Below are 25,524 nucleotides of genomic sequence, written 5' to 3'. Positions count from 1 at the left end.
ACATATACCAAATATTGGCTGTGTATGCTATTTATCTTCTATTTCGGAGATCATCATTCTAGCATAGCGGCATTATCGTCACGGCACCAGAATGCTTTTTCATGTACAAAACCAGGATTGTAGTTGAGGGTCTATTCGCTTGCAGCATCGATCGACTTGCTGACTTCATCCATAACCTTCATCCACGTCTTAGACCACGCAGTGAACTTGTCGTCCGCTTTTTGCTCCCCGTCCGCGCTCTCAGTAGCGTCCCACGGAGAAGCGACTGAGTTCACAGCCTGCGCAGCATTCCTCTGCGTCCTCTTCAAGTACTCTGCAGACTTGTTCCAGTTGTTCTCGTACAAGGCCCCAGCGGCTTCATCGACGTGGTCGGGTATGCTTTGCAGGTTGAGCATCAAAGACTCAAGCTTCGCAATACCACCCGTCGAAGACAAGGGCTTATCCCCGGCGTTCTTAAGCCGGCTGTTGAGAATGGCAGGATAAACCTGGGCAATGGGCTTGAGAAAACGAAGCGTCGTCTTCTTCTGCTCGTGCAGAGCAGCAGTATCCTCCTCTTCATCGTCATCGGAACCGCCATCCTCCCCAGCACCCTCTTCACCACCCATGAGGTCATCAAAGAACTCATCGTCCTCCTCTGGGTCCCAATCCTCGAGTTCCTCCACCGCATCCCGGACAAGATCGCGCCACTGCTCAACACGGCGCACAACAAAGCCCACGATGCCCTTCGTCGCGACTTCGGAGACAGCATCACACGCATCCCATACACGGCCAACAGCAAGCGTGACAGCATCCTTCTCAGCCTTCGAAATATCCCCCTCCTTCTTTTTCGGGTCATCCTTCTTCGCCTGGTCCTTCGCCTCCGCAATACCCTTTACGTCTTTCACAAGCGTAGTAAACTCGATCAAGGCAGTCTTCACGAGAACAAGCACCTCCGAGTGAAATGCCTTTGTGTATTCGCTCGGCGTCACGAGTAGCGCAGCTGTAACCAGCGACGGGAGGACGGACTCATTGCATGCGCGCAGCACAGTGTTGACAGCAGAGTGTGTGAATGGCGCGGTGATCGCCAGCAACGAGAGCTTGGTTACCTGGGCCCTGAGGCCGACGGCGGAGGTTGAGAGGAGGGGGAGGGCGTTGGCGGTTGCGGTTGCGGTTGCATCTTTGGTGGGAGTCTGGGTTTGAATGGCCTGGATGGCTATGGAGGGGGAGAGAGTGCCTTGGAATTGCTCGACCAGGGTAAGGGTCGTGTTAATAACGGTTGGGAACTGCTGGGCCATTTTGAGGGTGTGGTTGAGCCACTGCCGGGTGGGTTTGGTGGGTTGGTGGTTGCTGTGAGAAATTTTGGGCGCGAGAAGTCCGCGGGGCTCTGCGGGGCTGCAGGGAAATACTTGATGGGCTCTGTAATAGGCGCGATTAGATCATATTGCTGCTTTTTTTTTCTTTTCTTTTCTTTTTTTCTTTTAAACAGGTGATTATCCTTGGTATTGTACGTGTTAATTTGATATATTGTGGTATGTTCATTTGTTATTAATGTTAATTTGACATAGTTATGGCCTGACGTGCTGTCGTAGTATGATAATATATAATACATAAGTGACCGCACTTGATGGCCATATTTGGGTCATGACAACGAGGTGAGTCTAAAACGTGCTAGTGATACGTCTCCCTAGCCGATTGCCCGGATAACGAATATCCTTTAGCATACCCCATCATGTATTTAAGAAAGATTCGATGCATGAGAATAAAATGGGAGTGTAGCCTCAGGCATCACAAAAAGTTACTCAAATCAAACACAACAAACACAGCGGCGCATCTGATCTGATCTCAACGGCCTCTTTCATAGTCAATAACCAGCAACGATGGTGACAACGAAAGCGCGCGCCTCTACAAAGGCTGCAAAGATATCTCCAGATGTGCCAGCTCGGCGCCTGCCAGACAGGACCTTCGTGCTCGACAATGGCGCATATACAATGAAAGCGGGCTATGCTTGTGAACCGTCCTCCTCCCCCGAAGAAGCTTTATCCAGCTGCTCCTCGATACCGAATGCGCTCGTCAAGACCCGCGATAACCGGGTTCTGATCGGTGCGCAGCTTGATACCCATGTCACGGACTGGAACGAGGCGATGTTCCGCCGCCCCGTGGAGAAGGGATATATTGTGAACTGGGAAGCAGAGAGGGAGATCTGGGACCAGACGTTCTTTGAAGAAAAGGCAACGGCGCGGAATAAACAGCTTCGCATAGCTGCACCCGAGGACACCACACTCATTCTAACCGAGGCTCCGAATAACATGCCGGTGCTGCAGCGGAATACGGATGAGATGGTAATGGAGGAATGGGGCTTTGGAGGCTACGTGAGGTGCCTGGGTAAGTGACGGACAAGCCCATTCCAGGATGACCATGCGCTCTAATGAGGTATTGATTGTTTTTTTTTTCCTACAGGCCCGACACTAAACGCGTGGAATGAGGTACACTCTCTATTTGGGGACCCTCTCGCCAAATCCGACTCCGATATTATGCCCGTGGACTGCCTGCTAGTTGTCGACTCTGGATACTCACATACAACGGTGACACCGGTATACAAGGGACAGGCTCTCCAACGAGCGATCCGACGGCTCGACGTTGGCGGCAAGCACCTCACGAACTATTTGAAAGAGATCGTGTCCATGCGACAATACAACATGGTGGACGAGACATACATTATTAACGAAGTCAAGGAGGCAGTCTGCTTCGTGAGCAATGATTTCGCAGGGGACATGGAACGCACCTGGAAGGCCAACCGCAAGCGCCAAGACGTAGAGAGTGTGGTGGTGGACTACGTGCTTCCCGACCCGAATGCGCACAAGAAGGGCTTTATGCGCCCACATAATCCTCTTTTGCAGGCGAAGAAGAAGAAGGGTGCGCTGTCGGGGCTCAGCGCCGAGGCCCTGTCCGAGGACGTTCTGGTCCTAGGCAACGAACGATTCACGGTCCCAGAGCTTCTATTTACACCGGGTGATATTGGTATGAAGCAAGCTGGTGTTCCCGACATGATTCTCCAAAGCTTATCGGTACTACCGCCTGGACTGCATGCTGCATTCTTGGCGAATGTTTTGGTGGTTGGCGGCAATGCTTCCATTCCGGGATTCATGGAGAGGCTGTAAGTTTGGATCTGTGTTTCTTGATTGAGAAGGAAATGTGCTAATGCTCTATGCTAGAGAGAATGACCTTCGGCAGATTGCATCTGCAGATTGTGTTGTTCGGGTGCGGCGAGCTGAGGAGTAAGTTGCCTTTCTAAAGTAGTACATTCGTTCTCGACAGTATACTGACTTCATATTTCCTAGCCCCGTTCACTCCACCTGGCTCGGAGGCTCCCGTTTTGCGAGCAACCGCGAAGAGTTGGGCAAGGTGGCAATCACTCGCGAGGAGTATCAAGAATATGGATCTGGATGGGCCGGTCGAAGATTTGCCGGCATGATATGAACACTATCTGGGAGGATCCCAGGAATAGTCCACAGGACTACAGTCGTTTGCGGAGTTCTGGGAGTCTTATAGGCTTAAGGCCATTTGCAATGCATCATGATACCCTTGTTTTGTTACTCACTGCTGGTGTTCGGTCTCATCAAATGTCCTGGCGGCTACGTGGGTGTGGTTCCATGGATTCTCGCGGGGTCATCCTTGGTCATATGTTGGATTGCCAACGTATCTACGGAGACCTGGACTTACTCTACATGGAAGCATGGTTCCCGGTTGACCTCCCAGTCGAACCCGGTGGTCTGCCCGTGTGCCCATGGCTATGCCAGGTACAAACAGTATAGATGCAACTGGAGGACGAGAACGTGTCAGCCCTGCGTCATCCAGAGCTAGATTGACTCGTAGACAAGATACAGAAGAAACCTTGACAGGCGGCATCTCTGAAGGAGGAGAGAGGGTCATTTCACGGTCACCTTCCGTCTACCTTTGGTGGATTTCAAGTCGAGATCACACGCCGTAGATGCCTCGAGTGCGACATTTAGCCACGGCCACCTATCAGTCTCTGGTGGGGAGGCAATCCCCTCGATCGATGCCATTGCCATTGAACTTGACTGCCACCTGCATTCCATGTGTCCCAAGGAGAGGAGGTCTTTTGCTATGCTTCTCTTCTCCTTCCCCCTGGGCCCGTTTGGCAAGCGTGCCAATCCGCATTCGCGGCCTGTCAAAATCACCAGCTCGCCAGGTCCTGCAGACACACCACCCAAAGGAAGTCCGTCCAGCCAACAAGACGAGAAAGCATCGACTCCTTCCACTTCAGCCTCTGGTCCCGATCGAAATCCCGCAGAGCATGACCAAGAGGAGAAGCAGATGGGGCTCAAAGGAAGACTGGAACTTGCCTTCAGGGGTGTAGTGCCGGAAAAGAAGTCAGTTGCAGCTCTACTACACGGATAACTCGTTGAAGCTTGCTGACAGTCTCGCCACCAAAGGAAATGTGTTGCATGCTATAAGCAAGTTCGACCATCCCAGCTGATCATCGCACTCTGCAAACACCAGTACTGCCGCCACTGCATCCGGGAAATGGCCTCTCTCTCCTTAAAAGGAAAAAGTGTATTCCCCGTCCGATGCTGCTCCCAAGAAATCCCGCCCAAGCGAGTGGCCCCAGCCATGCCCCCTCGAGGCCGACGGCTCTACATCTCGCGGGCAAACGAGCACGCAACCCCTCCAGCCGAGCGCTGGTACTGCCCGCAGACAAACTGCAGGAGGTGGATTCAACCCCGACACTTGAAGCCAAGATCCAAATACCAAAAGTGCCCGCATTGCCGTACCACGATCTGCTCTAGTTGCCGAGACCTTGCCCATGAAGATCGGCAATGCTCGAACGACCCCGGCCTCGGGGAGATACTCGAAGTGGCTGGACGGTACCACTGGAAGCGGTGCTACAACTGTCATGCTTTGGTCGAGAAGAACGGTGGCTGCGCGCATATTAAATGCTTGTGCAAGGCGGAGTTCTGGTACGTAGTAGCGCCAAAAGCTTCCCTACATGAAGCAATTCCAGCCCTTGAAGCGTTGCTTATTAAGATTAGCTACCAATGTGGCCGCACATACCCAGGATGCAGCTGCAAGGCGACAACCGAATTCCTTCATGGTGCAGTGTGGGAACCTGATGGCAATTTTGACGTTGCGACGGTACTTGCTGCAATGGAACAAGCCGAGCGGAATGAAATTGCTGCAGAAGCTGTGAGGGGATACGCCGCACAGCAACGAGAGACTAATACGCTAGTGGTGAGAGCTCAGCCCTGCGAATCATGGGAGTAGACTGTTGCAGATTGCAGCGTGAAGTGGACTTTTGATATCAGAACCGTGAAAGCCAGGGCCGAAACGGGAGAATAATGTCCGACACCGACAACACGTTTAGGGAGCTATCATATCCGTCATGTCCCTGGCAGCATTTGGAATCTTGAGTCTCCAACAGATCGATCATTTTCAAATGAGAATCTAACATGGTAGCATACAAAAGGTATCTTGTAATGGAAAGAAATCGATTTTGCCCGGTCAACAATCATACCCCGGAGGTTCCGGCGATCAATAATCGTAGAAGCCCTTGCCGGTCTTCTTGCCCATCCAACCAGCATCCACCATGCGACGCAGGAGACCAGCAGGTCGGTACTTGCTGTCACCAGTCTCCTGGTGAAGCACGTTCATGATAGCCAGGCAAGTGTCCAAGCCAATGAAATCAGCCAGCGTCAGAGGGCCCATGGGGACATTAGTACCAGTCTTCATGATGCTGTCGATATCTTCGCGGCCACCGACACCGGTCTCAAGACAGATAACAGCCTCGTTGATGTAGGGCATGAGAATGCGGTTCGCCAGGAAGCCGGGCGAGTCGGCAGACACCGAGGCCACCTTACCCATGCGCTGGACAAAAGCAATGGCGGTGTCCATGGTCTCTTGTGAGGTCTGCAGACCTCGGATGATCTCCACACCCTTTTGGATGGGGACGGGGTTCATGAAGTGGGTCGAGATCACCCGCGACGGAGCCTGCAGGTCTGTCGGGTTCGTGGTGGTTGCCGCGGCGATCTTGGTGATGGAGATGGACGAGGTGTTGGTCGCCAGGATGGCATGCTTGGGCGCAATCTGTGCAAGGTTCTTAAAGATGGTCTGCTTCAGATCCAGAATCTCAGGGACGGCTTCAATGACAAAGTCTACCGAGGACAGGTCGTCCATCTTCACGCTGGGAATGAGCAGCGCGCGGGCGGCATCGGCGGCTTCCCGGGTAATACGTTGCTTGGACACATCCTTCTCAAGGAGCTTGTCTGAGGAGATATACGGCATTTAGCGACACACTCTAAATTCACCCGGCGCCCTGTGAAGGCCAAAGATCGGACTGGCAGCCAGGTGGAGGGAGGGGCTGTAGATTACCGGCGAACTTAAGGCCCTTGTCCAACGAGGCTTGTGAGCTATCGATCAGAGTCACAGGAATTCCAACCTTCTGTGCAGCAACAAGAGCAATTCCCAGACCCTGCAATGCATTAGCGGCGGGTGAAAAACTGTAGATGCGGGTGTATTACTGACCATCTGGCCGGCACCGATCACGCCGAGCGACTTGACCTCGGCAGCGCTTGTAGCGGCGGTCGAGCTGAAGCTGCGGGCCACCACGGGGCCATTGCGAGCAACAGAACGGAGCGAAGAGGCGAACATGTTTGCAATCGCGGATTTCACGGGGTGTGCAGAGTAAAAGAAGGAAGAAGGCCAGGCCATCGCATAGATCTTCACGTGTCCGCCCAACGTCATCGGCTATCTTCGGCCGCGGGCGGCGCTCTCAGTTTCTCCGAATCGCCGAGGCAAACGCGTCGAGACGCGTTATCCTATTTGAGTTACATGAGTTACATTTGTGTGCTCCAATTCAACGACCATCCCACCATGGAGCAGGAGGTGACCTCCGTGGGCCAAGACGTCCAGGTCATCGACCCGGACGTGCGTGCCCATGTCTACAGCCTGGTTACTGCGGTACGCGCATCGACTTCTCTCCTGACTGCGCACTGAACATGACACTGACGCGATCCCGTTTCATAGCTGGGAGGCTTCAACGGCGAAGATGCGGACCGTTATATGCTGGGAGATGACGCCTTATCATGTCTTCGTGATATCAAGAAATGGCTGAAGCTTTACGACGAAAAAAACAATCGAATGGACGTGGCGCGGTGTCTTGGTGAAGCCAACCTGGTCAATGGTGATCTGCTTCCCATTCTTTCGGTCTGGTGGGCCAATGGACAGAAAAGCAAGCATATGACACGAGTTGCTTTGGCATGCCGTAGGTGATGGATCGCATAATGGGCTCTTGCAGGATATCGAGGGCTAACTCGAATAGTGGAACTTTTGGTGCCTTTGACTTGGCCTGTCGAGTTTCATAGCCAGATGACCGTCAACCACCATCGCCACACTCCATACATACAGCAAATCCAAGTCCAGTACAAACGCGGCGTCCTCAAGTATGGCGGGTCGAATCTCCTGCGCTCCATCATCCGTATCGCTCTTCCAAGCATGGCCATCTCTCGATCCGAGCGCGAGTCCCGAGACGAAGGTATCCTCAAGCTGATGCTCTACTTCCTCCGCAATATTGCGATTATCACAACCAGTGCACGACTTGCGGCCGAAGGTGACGAGGAAGAGACTTCCCGATCAGCCACGATCAACGCGTTCCAGGACCAAGATGCATTCGCCCTACTTTTGACCATGTGCTCGAACGTGGGCGAGGATTTCAACTTGCAGGATGTGGTTCTGCTGGAAATTCTCTTCCACCTTGTTAAGGGTGTCAGTGTTGACAAGCTGTTCATGGATGAGGAACAGCGAAAGGTGAAGCGGTCTGACGAGCTTGGCGATCTCTTGCGCAAAGAGAATCAGGTCAAGAGAGAATACGCTAAGAATGCGCCTACGCGCCACGGACGGTTCGGCACAATGATCTGGGTCAAACGAGATGAGCACAAGGTGTCTACCGTGTCTGGACAGAACGTCTTGCGAGACGACCAAACCACCTTGCAGAAGATGGACCAAACCAAGAAATGGAACAAACCTCGACCCCGCCGAAGAAAGGAAGATGTTGTTCAGAACAATGACTTCAACATTCCGGTCCACCTCTCCTCAGTGGCAACCAAGAATCTCAGAACATTCGTGGAAGAATTCCTAGACTCCGGCTTTAATCCCCTTTACACCCATGTGCGAAAGGCGATTGAGCGAGAGGCAGACCGCGTGCTCGAGATCAATGCTCGGCAATTTTTCTATACAGTCGGCTGGTTCCTTGAAGCAGAGCGTGCCCGACGTGCGCGACAGGTGAGCCAGCGTGCTCACCAAGGCAAGCCTGCGAAAGACGTGGAACCGGATAGCTATGCTCTTGTTGCCGGAGTGTTGAACCAGGAAACCTTCATTTCCCTGAACCGAGCCATGCAAAATAGCTTGGACAACAAGGAGTGGGATGATTTGACCGCCCAGATGCGCTGCTTCACTCAAATTCTGTTGACTGTGCAAGAGATGGCCGTGTCACCGATCGAGGAAGATCAAGAAATCGCGGAGAATATCCAGAATCGGATCTTCTACGAAGAAACGACTCATGACCGAGTCCTTGCCATTGTGCGCGGATATAAGGACCAAGGCTTCGGCTATTTGGATGCCGCGACTGAGCTGGCGCATGTCTTCTTGCGCATGCTGGAGCGCTACTCCAAGGAAAATGCAGACATGCAAATCCGATCTCGACGGAAAGCTAATAAGCGCAAGAAGAAGGCAGCCGCCCAGAACGAAGCTCAAGATAGCGCAGAGGATGAGGAAGTCCAGAATTCCGAAGATGAAGACCTAGTGGATACTGCGCAGGTGACCAAGGAGCGTGCTTTCGATTTCAAGCGCTTCGCGGCCAAATTCTGCAATCAAAGCTGCGTGGACACTTTTGTCACCTTTACCCAATTCTACCGCGAGTTGAATTCGGAGCAATTGAAGCGAGCCCACCGCTACTTCTATCGTATTGCGTTCAAGCAGGAGATGACTGTTTTACTCTTTCGCCTGGACATCATCAGTCTTTTCCACCGAATGATCAAAGGCCCCGGGGCCATGGACTCTAGCAAATCCATCTTCAGAGAATGGGAAGAGTTTGTTCGGCAGATCATTCGACGACTGGTGAAGAGGATTGACCAGCGACCGGCTCTGATCACAGAGCTGCTGTTCAGCAAGATGAACTCGACCGTCTACTATCTTGAGTTCGGACAGGAAAGGCAAACCGTGTCTACTTCTAAACGCCCCCCAGCAGAACTCCAATTCGTTTCCCACGAGACGCTCACAAAAGACGCTAAACAAGGAGTTGTGGTGGGTGCCCTTGTTCTTGATGGACGGGCCGATCTGGTAAAATGGCTTGTCGATATCTTGAAGTCGGCTGCCTCCGAACGGGAGGCCTGGGAGGCTCAAGATGAAGCTCGTCGCGCGGAAGACCCCGAAGCTGCCAATACGCCCAACCCGATGATCCGTATGTGTCCTACTGATTCTACTATTGGCTTGACACGACCTAGGTCTAACCATACCTTTTGCAGCTGTAAAACCCCGTGATGATGTCGTTCAAAACGCCATGTTCTCCAACGCCAAGCTTCGTCTTCTCATGGAGTCTATTGGGCTCGAGCGACTTGGCATGGAAGACGTGCGCGGTGCCCAATGGATAATCCCGGCGACCATGTCGTCGACTGATCTGCACGACAGCGTTTCCAATATCAACAAGGCTATCCTGAATCCCATGCCCGAGGGCAGTCATGAAGATCCTCGACAGCTGCTGCGCCGTAGAGAGGCTGGCAGTGCGCGAGAAAGCCTAGCCCCAGGAACGCTCAACATCAACTTCGGATCAGACTCCGAAGGCGAAGACGTTCCTGAGGGGCCATTGTTTCCCCCGAACCCCCGATCGAAATCCAACGCGCTGGACGAACTCAAGAAAAAGCGCAAGAAGAAGGCCCGCAAGAGCGATGCTGCCGAGGAAGAACCTCTAGATGACGAACTTTTGGAGGAGCGTCGCCAGGCACGTCTTTCGAATGCCTTGGCTCGCCAAGCGAAGATCAAGAGCGATCTCTTCATCCATGCCAGCGATGACGAGACGGACGAGGAAGCGGATCAGGAGTTCTTCCGCCTGGAAGAACAGCGACGAAAGGAGCAAGCAGAGAATGTCAAGAAAGCCATTCTCATGGGCGATTTCGAGACAGCGCTGCCCAAAAGCAAGGGCAAGGGCAAGGGCAAGAAAGCAAGTGGGCGGAAGCGTCAGAGTGACCCAGCTGCCGCAGACCCGAAACGACGCCGTCGCGGATCTGGCTCTGCGGGCCGGGATGCTGGAAGTGGCGACGACCTGGACGATATTCTCATGGCCGACCTGAATGCGAATGCCGTGTCCCCTCGCTCTCCGCAGGAAGTGTCTACCAGCCATGGTGCCCAGGACGAGGACACGCCGCTCACGTCCGCCGAAGATGAGATGGATTTCGACGATGACCTTGCCTTTAGCCGGGACCGATCAGCAAAGGCCGTAGCGCCGGCCGCAGATACGGATAGTGACGAAGAAGACACTCTTGTCGCACCTTCTAGCCGCCGGATGCGAGGAGGGTTCGTCATTGAGAGTGATTCCGAGTAACCGGCACCTTCTGTGGATGATATGTTATATGATGACCTAACGTAGCGTTTTGCATTTGGGGAGGGGGACACTCGGGGCTTGGGACTTGGGACTGTATGTAACACATGGAGGATACCTCGCTAGCTCGCTGGATTGGGCTCATACTGCATGGCCATTTCGGGGTTTTAAGTACATTATGGGTCGAACTACAAACATATTTTTATACTTATCAATAAATATTTTTTTAATATTAACATATCGCAGATCGACTCAATGGAGCCAGCATGATCATTATGACTGCCGGCCTTAAGGGATTGAATTATATTTGAGACCGGCCAGCCGGTTCGTGCGCCCCATTCTTGAACGCCTCCAGGATCGCCGCAGATGTCTTGTTCTAATCGCGAAGCCAATGTCCACCTGTAAAGTTATCAGTATAGGATAGATTGGAACAAAATGGGTTGAAGAGAGACTGGAAGCAATAGGGCGTTTGAGAATGCCTATGATTTCCGCCAGAAAAATGTCTTGAGCGGAGCAGCCGAGCTGAGAATGGACGCTGAAATCTGCGTGGTACTGTAGATGGATAGATACAGTAGTATTGAGTATCGGAGTATAGAGAGGTATACGAACGTATCCCGTGTGAGTGGCTGACGAGGGCAGGAGACAACCATCCTCGATTGGATGCACTAGTGGAGCACACGCTAGGCAGAAGCCCGGCCGCGTTGCGGGGTCAAGATCGATCAAGATCGTTTGACGAATGACCGCCTTCGAATCTCCCCGGGTGGCTCTGAATACGAGCCAGATAACGGCATACTGTCACACCGGCCCGTGCGAGCCGGGAGGTCTTGATCTGGTCCGCCAGGATATAAACAGAGTTCCTCTTCCTGACAGCCATGAAGATCCCCTGGTAACCTGCTTCTTGCTCCCCTTCGCACACCATGGCGGCACCCACCAAGACCCTAACTGCAGCATGCCACTGCCGCAACGTGCAGTTCACCATCACTCTCCCGACAGCCTCCCTGCCCCTCAACATAAACCTCTGCCACTGCACCATCTGCCGCTACGTGCACGGCGCACCATGCTGCTTCCATGCACCCTTACCCGTCGGCGTCGATCTCGAGTTCATCGCGCCATCCAGCATGGACCAGCTCACGAGCTACACGCACCCGTCCTTCCAATCGACGAAATGGTTTTGCACCAACTGCGGCTGCCACATCGGGGACCAGTCGCTTACCGACGTGGAGTGGGTAATCTCGACCTCGATATTCGATGCGAATCGTGAGGAGGAGGGGGTGTGGAAGTTCCAGACGCATTATTGCCCGGGGTCAGCGGCGGATGGGGGGCTTTCGTCGGTCTTTTCTACGGTGGATGGGCATCAGCTGCGGATGATTGATCCAGAGCCGGCGCCTGCATCCCAAGTGGCGGGAACAGAAGAAGGAGAAGGAGAAGGAGACAGAGATGAAGACGAAGACCTACTGGCACAGTGCCATTGCGGTGGGGTATCCTTCCGCATCGCCCGGCCCCGGGACGAGTTCATCGCCAGCTCCGCCAGCACAGGCTGGCTATCGCCGATTGACCCGAAGCGATGGCTCGCCAGCATGGACGTCTGCGACGACTGCCGCCTGGTGACGGGCACGAATGTCATCGGCTGGATGTTTGTGCCTGTCGACCACGTCTCCCCGCGCCCACCAGCCGACCTACTGATCGGCTCGTCCAAGGGGTACCGATCCACGGAGGACGTGCTGCGGACGTTCTGCGGGACCTGCGGTGCGACGGTGCTCTACTGGTGTGCGGAGCGGCCGCAGATCGTCGATGTGGCGACGGGGCTGCTGCGTGCGCGCGAGGGTGTGATGGCCGAGAAGTGGGCGGTTTGGCGGGCGAATCGACCTGCGTGGCCGGAGAACGGGCTGCGGTACCACGGGGGCTTCAGTCGCGCGCTGATTGAGGGGATGAAGAGGTGGGGGACTGAGCGAGGGCATGCGCAGGAATTTGTGGTGCCGTAAATCATGCTGCCGTAAATCGTGGTTCCGTAGGGAGGATGTGGTCCGTGGTTCGTTCCTTTGACGGAGCTATGCGAATGGAGAGTCTGGGCGAAGAAGGGCCGAGCCCCCACGGGCGCGATGGACCCGCCGGGCTAAGCCGATGGCCGATGAGTCAAAAAAGGGCAGGTGGGGAAGTATAAAGTTATCTGCCGCCGTTTTGATCCTGACGAATAAACCAATCTACAACAGCGCACCTTCCAATTGCCTAGATTCCCTCTCTCTGCCCACCATGCTGCCACTCAAGTTCGTCACCCTGGACGTGTTCACCTCCAAGCCCTTCAGCGGCAATCCACTCGCCGTCGTCTTCCTCCCCGACTCCACCGCCACCCCCCTCACCCAGCGACAAAAGCATATCATCACGCTAGAATTCAACCTCTCCGAAACCATCTTTGTCTACCCAGTGCAGGACCCCACCAAGCGCACCATCGACATCTTCACCCTCGAGTGCGAGATCCCTTTCGCGGGGCATCCGACCATCGGCGCCGCATCCTGGTTCCTGCGACTCTCGGGCGATGCCGTCACCAGCCTGGTCACCAAGTCCGGCGAGATCCCCATCCGCATCGCAGACGGGGATAGCGAGGCCGTGGCCGCGCAGATCGCGCACAACACGCGCATCCATGCGAAGCGCTTCCCGCTCGCTGACCTGCTGCACCTGCACCCGACGCTGAAGACGTACTTTCCCGACGCGAGCACGAGTTTCCCGCTGTTCTCGATCGTCCAGGGCATGAGCCAGACATTCATTGAGCTGCCCTCACTCGAGGCGCTCGCGGAGGTCACGCGCGCGACGGGCGGCGACTTGCTCTCCGCCGAGAACGACCAGTACCTGGACGCGGGGTGGCAGAGCGGACTCATCTGCACGTACTTCTTCGTGCGGGGGGTGGCCGACGTGACGGGGCAGACGGTCATCCGCACCCGCATGATACTGGGGTCGCTGGAGGATCCGGCGACGGGCAGCGCGGCGAGCGGGTTGGCCTCATATCTGGCGCTGACGGAGGGGAGCACGGGGCAGGAGTGCCGGTATCATTTTGTGCAGGGGGTGGAGATGGGGAGGCGCAGTGACATTGGGGTGCAGGTGGTGCTGGGCGTGGAGAGGAATATTGAGCAGGTGGTGCTGACGGGGACGGCGGTGCAGGTTTCCGAGGGGACCATCTCAGTGCCGGACGTTTGAGAGGGAGCGGAGCGGGAAAGGCATAGCGTTCAATGAAAAAAGTAAAATATCCTGACTATCCTGACTATCCTGACTATCCTGACTATCCTGACTATCCTGACTCTTCTTCTTGTCCTTCCTGTCCTCCCTGTCCTTGCTGGCTTCACTTGCCCGTGTCAAGCTCTGCTGGAAGAGGGTGAGGGGCCTTGATAAGCTGCCAGTACTGTATGTAACATCTCTCGCCCCCTCCTTTCCCCGCGAATCATCACAGCTTGCCCGCCTCCACAAGCTGCCGCAGCACGCGAATCGTCCCCTCCACCGCCGCCCGACTCATCGCCTTCTCCTTCTCCAATGCTGCCGCCAGCTCCTCCGCCGACACGCCCGGATGCCGCCACTCAAAGATATACGTCATGTACAGCTCACCCGCCGCGCCCTCGCTCACCACATTGCTCACGCGGCTCCCGTCCGGCTGCTCAAACTCCACGCGGCACGGCTCGAACGCGGTGACCACCTCCTTGACCTTCTTCTGCGACTCGCGGAACAGGACTTCGCGCACGGTGACGGCGTTGCCGGTCACCGGGTCGGTGGACTCGCTGAGGACGTCGGTGGATTGAATGGCGGCGGCGACGAAGGTCTCGGCGGAGCGGACTTTGAGCTGCAGGCCGGCCCAGATCTGTGACCGGGTGAGCGGGGTGAGGCCTGGTGGGTTGATGGGAGCCGTGAAGGCGAGGTTGTTGGTGCGGGACATGGCTGGAATGGGCACGATAGTGATGGTGATATATGAGTAAGTAAGAGAGAGAGAGAGAGAGAGAGAGAGAGAGAGAGAGAGGAAGTGGGTCGCCAAGTAATGGGAGAAAGTGCCTTGGAAGCTCTGCTGGACTGGCGTGAGCTGTGTTAATCGAGTGGAAGGCTGTCTGGACTTTTTATATGGAAATTATGCCAGGGCGTTGGCGTTCAGGTTGAAGAGTGGAGGGAGCTCGGAGCTTCCTGACATAAGGTCCGATAAGGTTTCTTTGCAAAAGCCCGAGCTTTGCGCCAAGAATCGCGGGATGGAAACAAACGGACTACTCCCCACCGAGATCGCGTGGAAACCATGCCACCTTCATGATGCCGTAAATTAAATACTGACAAACTGAGATCAAAGCGAAAGGGGGGGGGGGGCGAACGCGAAAAGTGCCGCCCCCTCCTCCCATCCCCCTCACGTCGCGAGGGTATACAGCACATCCGTCCGAACGGTATACTTCACCCCCCGGAAAACATCATCCCCACTATGCATCAGGTTCCTCTGCTGGAAGATGAGCAGCGACCCCGTCTTCGGAAAGACCCGTACTGCATCCCGCATCCGATAGTCATCTCCAAATGAGGTCGCACCACCCAGTAACGATTCCTGCAACGGTTCCAGCAACGGTTCCTGCGCCTCCATCCTCCGCGCCTCCCTCGTACGCTCCTTCTCATCCCCCTCAGCAACCCCCCTCAAATCCACCAGCCCGTCCTCCCCCTCATAAAGAAACATCCGCTTCTGAGCCCTCTCCACCTCCGGCCCCAATAAGCCCCAATCCTGCTCCCCCTCCCCATTCAAATATAAATGCACCGTGAACAGACTGCGTTCGCCCCCGTCCGGCGTCACATAGCACCCATCCCAATGTGGCCGAAAATAATCGCCCCCCTCGTACCGCAAGAACCGGATCCGCTCATTCAGCCGCGATAGCACGAACACCTCGCCGCGCTTCGCTGGGCCCAGCCCTGTAATGAGCGGTTGGGCGGCGATACGGTCGATGCCGAAGGAGGCCATGAAGGGGGCTAGCCGTGCGTGGAGGCGCGTGGCGATCTCGGGCGTGTCCCAGATGTACCGGGCGCTGCGGCGCATGTCGGACATGACTTCCTTGCCGGCGCCAGCGTTGACCAGGGCGCGTTTCCAGGCGGGTTCTGGTGGGGCGGAGGGGGATGAGAGCGTTTGTTGTGTGCCTGGTTCTTGCTCTTGTTTTTGTTCTTGTTTTTGTTCTTGTTTTTGTTCTTGTTTTTGTTCTTGTTTTTGTTCTTGTTCTTGTTCTTGTTCTTGTTCTTGTTCTTGTTCTTGCTCTTGCTCTTGTTCTTGTTCTTGGGATTGGGGGCTGGCACTCGATTCGCCGGCAAGGCGGAGCAGTTCAGTGCATTCGGCGGGGGTGAGGAAGTGGTCAATTACGGCGGCGAAGTGGTTCTGGTAGGCGGGGATGGGAGGTGTGGTTTTGGTGAAGTCGAGACGGTGGACTGTTGCGGCAGGCGGCGCGCCCTGGAGGAAGGACGGGGGAATGGCTGGGGCTGGCATGGTGTGGGATTGGAACTGTTCGATTTTGCAGACAGTGTGTACCCTAGGAATTGTTTTTCTTTTCTATAGGCTCTGCGCTGGGGGTTTAAATGGATGGGCCAAGAATTGATGCTGTCCGAAGATCGACATGGCAGCCTGGAGGCGGAGTCATTCACGAATTCCTCTGTTGCAGTTCAGTTGGGGCCCCACTTGCGGCTCTGCTCGAACACGCCAAGACGCCCCCACGCAGGAATCAACTGAGCAGAGTGCGGTGCAGAGTGCGGTGCAGAGGGGTGAGCGGTAACCACTAGTTACCACATAATTATACAAGTATTATACAAGTTGACCGCGCAAGGAAACCAAGGGCGCAATGGAAAAGGCAACAATGTGGCCGCAGAACGAGTCCAGATCTGCTATTGCGTGTCTTGTTCTCCCTCGTGTCTGTTGCGCAGACACCGCAGTGCTCGGAGACTGATATGAAGCTGGTAGCGTGGCATTTCTCCGGCCAGTGAGCCCTGAACCCGTTAGCCTACACACGAGGTGAGGGGAGCGGTAAAGATCACCAGGACTGATAAAAATTAGGAACGGAAAGCCCAAAGAGTGACCGGTTCCAGTCCTTGACCATATTTGATATCACAGTAGAATCATGACCATAGACTTGCTCCGAATGCTCATGTCCTGATTCCACTTCTCAGAACTCCCTATACCCGGAATAGAAATGACCAGTAGAAACGAGATCAGGCCCGCCTTTGCAGTGGCCGTATTCTATCTCCATTCTAATCCTTCCCACGGCGTTCCGGTTTAACGTCGGCCATCTCTCGGTGTCTATCGGGTACGGCGGTGGTCGGGATCCGGATCGGTTCTTTCAGAACGTGGGCGTGCCTTTGTGCCTGGCAGAGAGCCAATGGGAGTAATCCGCCTGCAGATGAAAATTTTCGAATCTCTGCCGTTTAGCGGTATCGACTGCGCTGCCGCTGCCCGGCTGAGTTTACAGGGTCGGCTCAGCCTGATTTCACAATCCGCTCAGCCCTAACGTGATGATAAGACCGATAAGCAAAAGCATCCCTCAGCCCTTTTTTTCTTCTTTTTTCTTTTCTTTTTTTTTTTTTTTTTTTTTTTTTATTACCCAGTTGGGTTTAGTGTAGTAAACATCCCTCGTTCGCACGATGTTTTCAAATTATTTAAACTATTTAATAATTAATTTTCAGCTTCACTACTAACAATCAAGATAGGCCCTAGACGGCTTCTAATAATCTAGTGATAATAATTTATATATAGAAAGTCATCGAGATAATAACCTAAGAGGGATTTTCTTTTAAAAAAATCAATTCACGACCAAATAACTACGGCTAAGAACACATTTACACTTAGTAATATACGACCAAACTAGTTGCTAACAATGCGTAAGGGTGTGTAAGAGGGTAAGTTTGGAAAGAGGGTCGGCTCAGGGCATGTGGAGACAGAAAAACTTAATGGAGGAGCGCTGATAAAAAATGGGCTGAGCCGACATGAAGTCTCGTCCGGCTAAACACGGGTTCCGGGCCGCGGAATATCAGGGCCTCGGCAGGTGGGGTGCTGATCGACGATAACCGATAAGAGACGCCCACAGTGCCCATGCCAATGCCACAAAGAGGCACGCGAGTAGGCGCGAACAGGGTAACAGACCACATGAGCCTATAAGCAAAGAAGTAAGAAAGGGTATATTGATCTATAATTTCTATATGTGCGGTATGAAATGTTATGCTATGTGCTGTTATATGCAAAGAGGAAAAAAAGTAGTGGCTCAGGACGGTTGGCGCCCCGCGTCTAACTGGTCATGCAGATAAAGACGGCCCTCGGTATTGAGGAAGCCGCCGATGCCAAAAGCGGGAATGATGCGGCACATGCGCAGGAGCGAGGCGCCAATCCAGTCGCGGCTGATGCGGCTGATGCGTTCTTTGGTTGGCATGACCTGCGGCCGGTTGTAGAGGTCGAGGCCGAAGAGGTGAATCGGTGTGCTGATCAGTTGAATGGAGGCTGGGATGGCGAGTTGGGCAATCAGGATCTTGAGGTATTCTTGGGAGGCGATGGAGTCGGGGATGGCGGTGGAGAGCATGGCAGGGAGGCTGAAGGAGCCGAAGATGGTGAGGCCGTCGCGCAGGAGGAAGGCGGAGTATGTGGCGAGGGGCATGCGGGTGCGGCCGATGGAACGGGCGGTTTTGGGGAGAGAGGTGTCGGCTTTGGGAGGGGTGTTGGATGTGGATGTGGATGGAGATGCTAAGGTTGATCCTGATCCCGACGGGGACGGGGTCGGTGGTGAAGAGGGAGAGGCGTTATTCTTGTGACCGAAGAGCTGGGCGAATCTCACGTCTTTCCAGATGCCGACGGAGGAGTTTACCACGAAGGTGGCGGCGAAAGTGGTCATGCCGGCAATCGCATGGTCGATCTTGGGGTAGACCTTGCTCAGCAGGGTCTCTGACATATTGGCGGTAGCAAACGTGGCGGTATAGAGGGACCAGACGAGCAGGCTGGGTCGAGACGTTATAAAGGTGGCAGGCTGTGTAAGGGAGAACCACAGATGTCGGCGAAAGGCGGGCAACATGGGCTGGTTGTAAAAGGACTTCTCGACAACAAGTCTGCAGCGCGTGTTAGTCCATTGCAACCAGACTGTATACTTGATGACCAAGGCCCATTCGCGGTCACAAGACGCACCTGTCAAAGATCATCACGGCCGGGGTGATGAGGGCGGATGAACCCGCTGCAACAAGTGTATCGGCTACAAGAAGCTCACCGAGCCGGCTTCCCGTTCGGTGAATGCCCAGCGACAACGCCTGGTCTTTCATATTGTGGTTCATATTGTGGTTCGTATTGTGTGTGCGCGCTTCAAGCCGACAAAACTGTCGTGCTCAATTGGCGGGGCCGTCTGGGCTGTCAAAAGTAGGAAAGTCGGAAATGGGTGGAGGGTGTAGAACGGTCGGTAGATAGCGTCGAGTGAGTGGTAAAGATAGAAAATGCGTGGTCCCCCTCCAGGGCTCGAATTCAGTCTGCAGGTCAGAAGCAATTCCAATTAGTTAAAACAGATCCAACGCGGGGCCGTGCATGCTGGTGGCATGAACTACTCACTGTGGATCAGTGTAGGCAAAGCCCTTCCAATGCTGCTCGCCGATGAAGAAGGGAGGGGGAGAGGAAAGGCACCAAAAATGAATGGGAAAGGGTGGGGGAAGAGGTTGAAAAGAGGAAAACCACATCAACACCAAAAATATAGCTTCGCACCCGACAGGATCATGTAATGCCAACCATCTTATCGCCCACCCAGCGTATCTGAAGGCCAACTGCACCTGGGGGATTTTTATAGATCGCAACCCCTCGACGGCACCATCAGCCAATCATATCTGACCGGCTCTAGCCGGCGTTGCAGCGGAGCCTCTGATTGGCTTAAATCTCCGCGATGATCGCCTTGAGATTTCCGCAACACACGTTCTAGAAGAACGGTGAGCTCATGCAAAATCAATGACAAGGCCTGTGCTGGACGCGTGGGATTGCCCCAAGGGAAACGATGTCGTGATTCTCACCCCCGCGGCCCGAGGCTTCCCTCTCCCCGATGATAAAACAATCATCTGTTATGATCACATAAATTGAACAGGCTAATTCGCGCAAGACCAGCTCTTGTATTAAATCACAACAGAGCTGTTAACCAAATGTATTTTGAGGGTAAATTTGCTTTATCTAGTTCTTCATTTATCACTCTTTCTATAGGTGGCGATACTATCGGTTGGCTATGAGGTTCCGCCTAGGGCCGGTTGGGCATGAGTTTTCACCGACTCGACGGAGTGGGGTTGACAAAATTGGGCAGCGAGAGGAGTGGTTGGACCGGGAGATCTCCTGGCGCGGTTACGTCAAAGCTTCGCATTGATGGTTACCCAATGGCGGGACGACAAGCGAGAGCTATGGCCCAGGGGGACCCTACTAGCGGGAGTTCAATAGGATCGAGTACCTGGATTCCGGGGATGCGTTTTCAAGCGAGCGGAGAATTCCCCGCCCGCGTAGAACTGTTGATAATGAGAATAATCGCCCTATTTTGTGGCCTGTGCTCCGCAATCATGGAGATGTTGGGTGTACAACCCGATCACCCGGCTCTTCATGGACCAGTGACCTGCAGTTTGGCTTGGACTGGATGTAAATTGACTCCATCAAATAAGCGAAGTTTGTTGACTTCTCTTGCAGAATGATCGCGAAACTTGGTATGTATGGAATGGCTTGGAATTTAAGCTGCGACCAGTCTTTTTGCCGTTAAGCTCCTCCATTCCTCTCTCACGATTTCATGCAATTACTTCGGGGAGTTCGTAAGCGATATCTTTGTAAGTAGAATGATCTCTGATCAGACATTGTCCGGATCTATACATGAGTGGAATACGGTTCATCGATTGGGAACGTGTTGGACTTTCGATGAAGATCTGATGTGAAAGAGAATAACCTATAAAAGGGACAGTTGGAGTGAAGGTTGTCGATGTCGCAGTAGCAATTTCTGGAGTGTACTCTGTGTGCGATTTGAGATATTTTCGGTTTCTTCCCCAGTCACCCCGCGGAGCATCAGTGATCGAAGGAGATAGGTCTATTTTGCGACCGTTTTACTGCTTTTGGAACCTCCTGCGACACATAACTCCAAGACTTGCAAATGCCGGTAGCCGCCGCTCTAGGTCTTAGATGTACTCTCTGCACCGAGCACGAGAGCGTTGCTGATTCTCACGGCTTCGAGCCAATCTGGTGGGGTCACTCTCATTCGTGATACAATTGGCGCTCTTCTTGATGTTTTCGAGTGCGGTTAAGATAACGCTTCGAAGCGGGGTTGCGTGTGCTAACAAGCTCGAATTCTAATCGATTGGAATGAGCTTTCCATGTGGCCGTTTATGTATTTATCCGTGCTAAATACAATACATGTCAGATTTGGAGTCCGCCGTTGCTTGGAGTCCCGGCTCGGTTCCTCCCTTAGCCACCACCGTATTTTCCGTACCGGAGGAATGTGGGTAATATTCATCCAATCACCACTGGGCAGTGACATAATTTGATTTATGCCTCACATAAAGTACAGATTGTGATGCTGTTCCCGTGCTGTCCTCTTTGGCCGATATGCTGATTTCTCGTATAAAGCCCACCTATTTTAAACCAAAATTGGTGCTGCCATTGAGGCAACTCTCTCGCTTAAGGTCACCGTTCTCTCAGCACAGATCATTGAGGACGATGGTTCCCGCCCTTGCTCAACATGCGGCAGCAGAAATCGAACAGCCGGATGGTGCAATTCATGTCAAACCGATTTCTGCCCTTCAGACTCTAGCCTTATGCTCAAGAGAGGACGATGTCCATATTCGCCAAAAGTACCGGCCCTTCATTCTTGAGGAGGCTGAGGACTGGATCGAGAGCCTCGACCTGACTACTGCTCTGAACATGGCTGAGAAGAACCTGAAAGCCACCAATGAGAGGCTGAAGGTTCTTGTTCTCTACGGCAGCCTCCGTCAAAGGTCATATTCGAAATTGGTAGCTTTCGAAGCGTCTCGAATCCTTTTTCGGCTCGGGTGTGACGTGCGCGTCTTCGACCCGGAGGGTCTTCCAATGAAGAACGACAGGGATCATACCCATCCTAAAGTCCAGGAGCTCAGAGAGCTTAGTGTTTGGAGTGACGGGCATCTCTGGGTTTCACCCGAGCAGCATGGGAACCTGGTCAGTCAAGCCTCTCCAAGGTCGCAAGGCTTATAATGTCATTGATGCTAATGTGTATGTGATTCATGATCGCTAGACGGCCGTGTTCAAGAATCAGATTGATTGGATTCCTTTAAGTACCGGAAGTGTTCGTCCGACTCAGGGCCGGACACTCGCCATCGCCCAAGTGTGTGGCGGATCGCAGTCGTTCAATGCGGTCAACTCTTTGCGCATCCTCGGCCGATGGATGCGCATGTTTACCATTCCGAATCAGTCCTCCATTCCCAAAGCCTACACCCAGTTTCCAGACGAAGGCCAAGTAGGAGATCAACGACTCATACCTAGTGGAAACCGCGATCGCCTGGTGGATTGCATGGAGGAATTCGTGAAATATACAATCCTAATGCGACCGCACCTGGAGCTGTTCGCTGATCGGTTCAGTGAAAGGGAGGAGAAGAGACTCAAGGCTGCGAAACAAGCCGCCGCCCCGGCTCTTTGAGCGAGAGAAATTTCTTACATATTGCATGGAGAGGCGTGGTACCGACTTTCCTAGATCATCGTGCTTTATTAATGAAGAAGACATCTGTCAAATAATTGACCAGAGCAAGCTTTTATCTAAAGGTTAACGACTCTGGGGTAGAGTAACCGCAACAGTATAGCATACTTCACCAAGCGTACGAAAGTCTAAGAATAAATTGAAGAGAACAAAGTGGTGAAAACTGATTCCGAGAGTTACCCATATACACCACTGAATGAGCCGTGTGAGCGCCAACTATTTCGGCGACTGTTACGGCAAAGTGAGGGACATGAGGGAGGGTTGAGGAGGAATGAGAAACTCCATAGGGTGTATTAAAGAACAATTTTGCGCCCCATCTCAAGGTCTTTTACCTGCTTTTGTAAACGATGTCGCTTCCTCCGAATCGATATCTCCTCTCCGGCCATTTGTTCCAATTGCTCGGGTGAAAGACGGTACACCCAGGAGGGAGAGAACAATGTCATCGGCGCTGCTGGTCCAGTGACCAAATGATAGTTCGCCGCTTGCATGCACATATTGTCAATAAACCTTTTCTGAGCGACCTTGTAGTATGATTTCAAGATGTCGTGAATGTCTTGCACGGTCTGCTCTAGATTACTCATGTCGTGAATCCGGGTGAGATCAGAGAGTCGAACTGATTTTTCTCTGGAGCCATGCTCGTTTGTCACATGGAATGATGACTTTTCGACTGCAGAAGAGATGCGGCCCTGCCGACTGAATAAACGTTAGTCACAAATAACAGACAAAAGGCATTGCACTAACCATTTTTGCAAATTGCTGTTCAGGTAATGATTTTGGGTCATTGGGGTTCCTTCCCTCTCAATTCGAAGGAGAAAGTCTGTCATCGACAGGGCGCTTCGGTATTTTTCAATGAGGTCGTCCATCAGAAATGAGAGGATAATCTCTCCTCGTCTCTGATCGCCACAGGCGATGTTGAGTGCCTTACGCGTGAAAACGTGAACCATGCAAACAACATCACAGATGTACCCCTCCGCTAGAGTGGGCCACTTGGCGGATTGCTTCTTCAGGACGCTTGCAAGTATAGAAGAATTGAAGGTACCGAGTTCGAATCCGCGAGACGCTTTGTAGAGATTTTCGATCCAAGGAAGGATACCTTGTGCGAGTGCATTATGGATGGGCTCACTGTCATGGAGCACATCCTCGATATCCTGACAAACATTCAGTTTTCTGCTGGGGACTGACTTGCAAGTTCCTCCTCCTCCTCCTTCTTCTTCTTCTTCGCTTTCACCCATGATAGCGCCAGTAGGGCTCGGCGGTGAGCTTTCTCGACTTTGCGGGTCGTCGTCATGACTATGCGACTTGAAGTTATACATATGGCCCCGAAGAGCAAAGTCGGCCGAAAACTGTGCGTTGCGATTCGCGACCAACGTGGCCAGTCGGAGATCAGGCTCGTCGTCAAAAGCATCTTGGGATCCGTAATTCGTATGCAAAGCATTTTCGGTGATACGCTGAAATTTTGCTACAATATCAAGCAAATATTTGCTTTGTTGTTCCGGAGAGCCACGTTCGTCCCCAAGATCGTCCAGGGCCTTTTTACATTCCTTAAGACGCTTCGAGACTTCCGATCGCACCTGTCCAGATTAGCACCTAACGGCAGTACTTTCAATTCCAACGAGACCTACCTTTGGGAACACACGCCGGACGTTGGAAGTCAACAGGACCTGAATTCGCTTGGCCAGCGCTTCAATACCGTAGTTGTCATCCGAGAGGCGGTTCCACGGAGCGGTCTTGCGGACGATCTCTTCTTCTGCATCACGGTCCTTGGATGGATCTTGAAGTTCCTTCTGGCCAAGATTTCGGACGACTACCCATCCAAGTCCTTGCGATTCCTGTTTCCCTTCCACCAGCTCAATGATCGCCTCTTCTGCGCCTTTGTCGACCAGGTCTGGCTTCGTAAGAATTCGCAAGGTTCTCATACCGTCCGGATCCAGCTCGCGCGTCATTTCGATAATCTCCTGCGTTGCAATGTCCACATTGGCCGGTACCACAGCAAGCATGATAGACCGAGGGTTGCGCATGTAGTTCAGCACCATACCTCTCACCAGGTCGATATCGGACTTCGATGTCACGCCGGGGGTTGTGGTTTTGAATATCCCAGGAACGTCAATGACACTGAAGTGATTTTCATCTGGTCCATGAATCTCCAGCCGAAGAACGTCCGCGGAGAACGAGGGCCGCCCGTCGCCCGTGGTGGCTTTTAGGCCCATCGTGGTGTGAACCTTGGACGAGGTGAGTTTCACGCTGACGCTGTGTTCAGAAGGATGCTTACATCCGTCATCATACTCTCAAACTCGGTGGCACTCAAGGTGTCAATGTCAGTGACACTCCAACCCGCAGTATTTTCATCGTGAGGGGTGGCCGATATGATGGAGCCATTCACTCTGCGCCTTTTCAAGCTGGGATCTCTCCGGAATAGAATCTGAGTCGCAAATCGAGTACACAGACCAGTGTTCCGAGGGAATTTCAATTTGGTCAGACCCTCCAAGACGGAGCTTTTCCCGCTGGATTGGTCTCCAACAACGACCAACTGTGGCAGATCGATGTATTCTCCCACATTGCAGGCAAACAATTGGTCGATCTTGTCAAGGAGGACGGGATCGGCCAGCGCCACGCTGGCTTCCCCTTGAGCTTCCTGTTTGATCGTCATGGTTGATGGGAACGGTTTGCGGATGCCACTATACTCTTTTATATACACACATTCACGGGCGCAGACCCGGAGCTCCTCTGGGTTCCCGTTTGCTCAGGTGGAATTTGAGGAGTAACGTTGCACGGCCCTTACATGCGCTTGCCTTAAAAAGTGAACGAATTGCCTGGCCGCAGATGGGAGTTCGCATCAGCTTCCACTGGTACGACATTTAGGATCTGGGATTGGCTACCAGTCAGAGTGTGTTTAATCTCCGCACCGACTCCCCTAGCTTCCTTCAATCCGATGAAATCACTCTTAACCAATGAGGCTTTCTCTGTCAACGTTCGAGATGATTCGTATTATGATACTATCAGAGCAAGCTGATACTGTATAGCCTAGTATGCAAAGACGACGAATGATATCAAGCGGGACCAAGATAGATGAATAACATTGATTGATTCAGTAGAAAGCTGGGAGGAGAAGCGCTGTTAAAAACACACACTTAGACACACCGCTATTCGATGTGTCTGATGTCTCCGTTACTCAGCTGTGATAAAGGCTGCATTGCAGCTCAGCTCCCTGATTACATAGGAATACTAAACAGATATAGGCCCATCAGCAACCAATCAGTT

At 53.2% G+C, this 25,524-nt stretch overlaps 11 protein-coding genes across 11 annotated transcripts; 5 read left to right on the top strand and 6 right to left on the bottom strand.

Moving 5' to 3' along the window:
* Positions 1–131: 131 nt before the first annotated feature.
* Positions 132–1,274, bottom strand: N7482_001332 (uncharacterized protein; the record flags this gene model as incomplete). The annotated part of the gene is made up of 1 exon (XM_056683457.1): positions 132–1,274. One exon carries the CDS (start codon positions 1,272–1,274, stop codon positions 132–134), a length of 1,143 nt encoding a protein of 380 aa, XP_056547063.1.
* Positions 1,275–1,856: 582 nt separating this feature from the next.
* arp6 (actin family protein) lies at positions 1,857–3,456 on the top strand (the record flags this gene model as incomplete). Its single annotated transcript, XM_056683456.1, has 4 exons — positions 1,857–2,361; positions 2,437–3,133; positions 3,192–3,254; positions 3,318–3,456. The coding sequence occupies 4 exons, from the start codon at positions 1,857–1,859 to the stop codon at positions 3,454–3,456; spliced, it is 1,404 nt and encodes a 467-aa protein (XP_056547062.1).
* A 2,073-nt stretch (positions 3,457–5,529) lies between these two features.
* Positions 5,530–6,645, bottom strand: N7482_001330 (3-hydroxyacyl-CoA dehydrogenase family protein; the record flags this gene model as incomplete). Its single annotated transcript, XM_056683455.1, has 3 exons — positions 5,530–6,260; positions 6,367–6,466; positions 6,520–6,645. 3 exons carry the CDS (start codon positions 6,643–6,645, stop codon positions 5,530–5,532), a joined length of 957 nt encoding a protein of 318 aa, XP_056547061.1.
* Positions 6,646–6,867: 222 nt separating this feature from the next.
* tof1 (putative DNA repair protein (Tof1)) lies at positions 6,868–10,588 on the top strand (the record flags this gene model as incomplete). The annotated part of the gene is made up of 4 exons (XM_056683454.1): positions 6,868–6,954; positions 7,021–7,258; positions 7,316–9,451; positions 9,516–10,588. The coding sequence occupies 4 exons, from the start codon at positions 6,868–6,870 to the stop codon at positions 10,586–10,588; spliced, it is 3,534 nt and encodes a 1,177-aa protein (XP_056547060.1).
* Positions 10,589–11,502: 914 nt separating this feature from the next.
* On the top strand, positions 11,503–12,567 carry N7482_001328 (GFA family protein; the record flags this gene model as incomplete). The annotated part of the gene is made up of 1 exon (XM_056683453.1): positions 11,503–12,567. The coding sequence occupies one exon, from the start codon at positions 11,503–11,505 to the stop codon at positions 12,565–12,567; it is 1,065 nt and encodes a 354-aa protein (XP_056547059.1).
* A 268-nt stretch (positions 12,568–12,835) lies between these two features.
* On the top strand, positions 12,836–13,774 carry N7482_001327 (PhzF family phenazine biosynthesis protein; the record flags this gene model as incomplete). The annotated part of the gene is made up of 1 exon (XM_056683452.1): positions 12,836–13,774. The coding sequence occupies one exon, from the start codon at positions 12,836–12,838 to the stop codon at positions 13,772–13,774; it is 939 nt and encodes a 312-aa protein (XP_056547058.1).
* A 244-nt stretch (positions 13,775–14,018) lies between these two features.
* On the bottom strand, positions 14,019–14,501 carry N7482_001326 (SRPBCC family protein; the record flags this gene model as incomplete). The annotated part of the gene is made up of 1 exon (XM_056683451.1): positions 14,019–14,501. One exon carries the CDS (start codon positions 14,499–14,501, stop codon positions 14,019–14,021), a length of 483 nt encoding a protein of 160 aa, XP_056547057.1.
* A 450-nt stretch (positions 14,502–14,951) lies between these two features.
* Positions 14,952–16,058, bottom strand: N7482_001325 (2OG-Fe(II) oxygenase family protein; the record flags this gene model as incomplete). The annotated part of the gene is made up of 2 exons (XM_056683450.1): positions 14,952–15,718; positions 15,872–16,058. 2 exons carry the CDS (start codon positions 16,056–16,058, stop codon positions 14,952–14,954), a joined length of 954 nt encoding a protein of 317 aa, XP_056547056.1.
* A 1,762-nt stretch (positions 16,059–17,820) lies between these two features.
* N7482_001324 (uncharacterized protein) lies at positions 17,821–18,871 on the bottom strand (the record flags this gene model as incomplete). The annotated part of the gene is made up of 2 exons (XM_056683449.1): positions 17,821–18,652; positions 18,729–18,871. 2 exons carry the CDS (start codon positions 18,869–18,871, stop codon positions 17,821–17,823), a joined length of 975 nt encoding a protein of 324 aa, XP_056547055.1.
* Positions 18,872–21,254: 2,383 nt separating this feature from the next.
* On the top strand, positions 21,255–22,209 carry N7482_001323 (flavo-protein-like protein; the record flags this gene model as incomplete). The annotated part of the gene is made up of 2 exons (XM_056683448.1): positions 21,255–21,731; positions 21,808–22,209. The coding sequence occupies 2 exons, from the start codon at positions 21,255–21,257 to the stop codon at positions 22,207–22,209; spliced, it is 879 nt and encodes a 292-aa protein (XP_056547054.1).
* Positions 22,210–22,559: 350 nt separating this feature from the next.
* On the bottom strand, positions 22,560–24,913 carry N7482_001322 (dynamin family protein; the record flags this gene model as incomplete). Its single annotated transcript, XM_056683447.1, has 4 exons — positions 22,560–22,959; positions 23,008–23,837; positions 23,889–24,485; positions 24,536–24,913. 4 exons carry the CDS (start codon positions 24,911–24,913, stop codon positions 22,560–22,562), a joined length of 2,205 nt encoding a protein of 734 aa, XP_056547053.1.
* Between the last annotated feature and the right edge of the window lie 611 nt (positions 24,914–25,524).

Source organism: Penicillium canariense (genome assembly GCF_028826845.1).
Source record: "Penicillium canariense strain IBT 26290 chromosome Unknown utg000001l_segment0_segment0, whole genome shotgun sequence".
NCBI classification, from domain to species: domain Eukaryota; kingdom Fungi; phylum Ascomycota; class Eurotiomycetes; order Eurotiales; family Aspergillaceae; genus Penicillium; species Penicillium canariense.
This window is presented reverse-complemented; position numbering and strand designations above follow the sequence as displayed.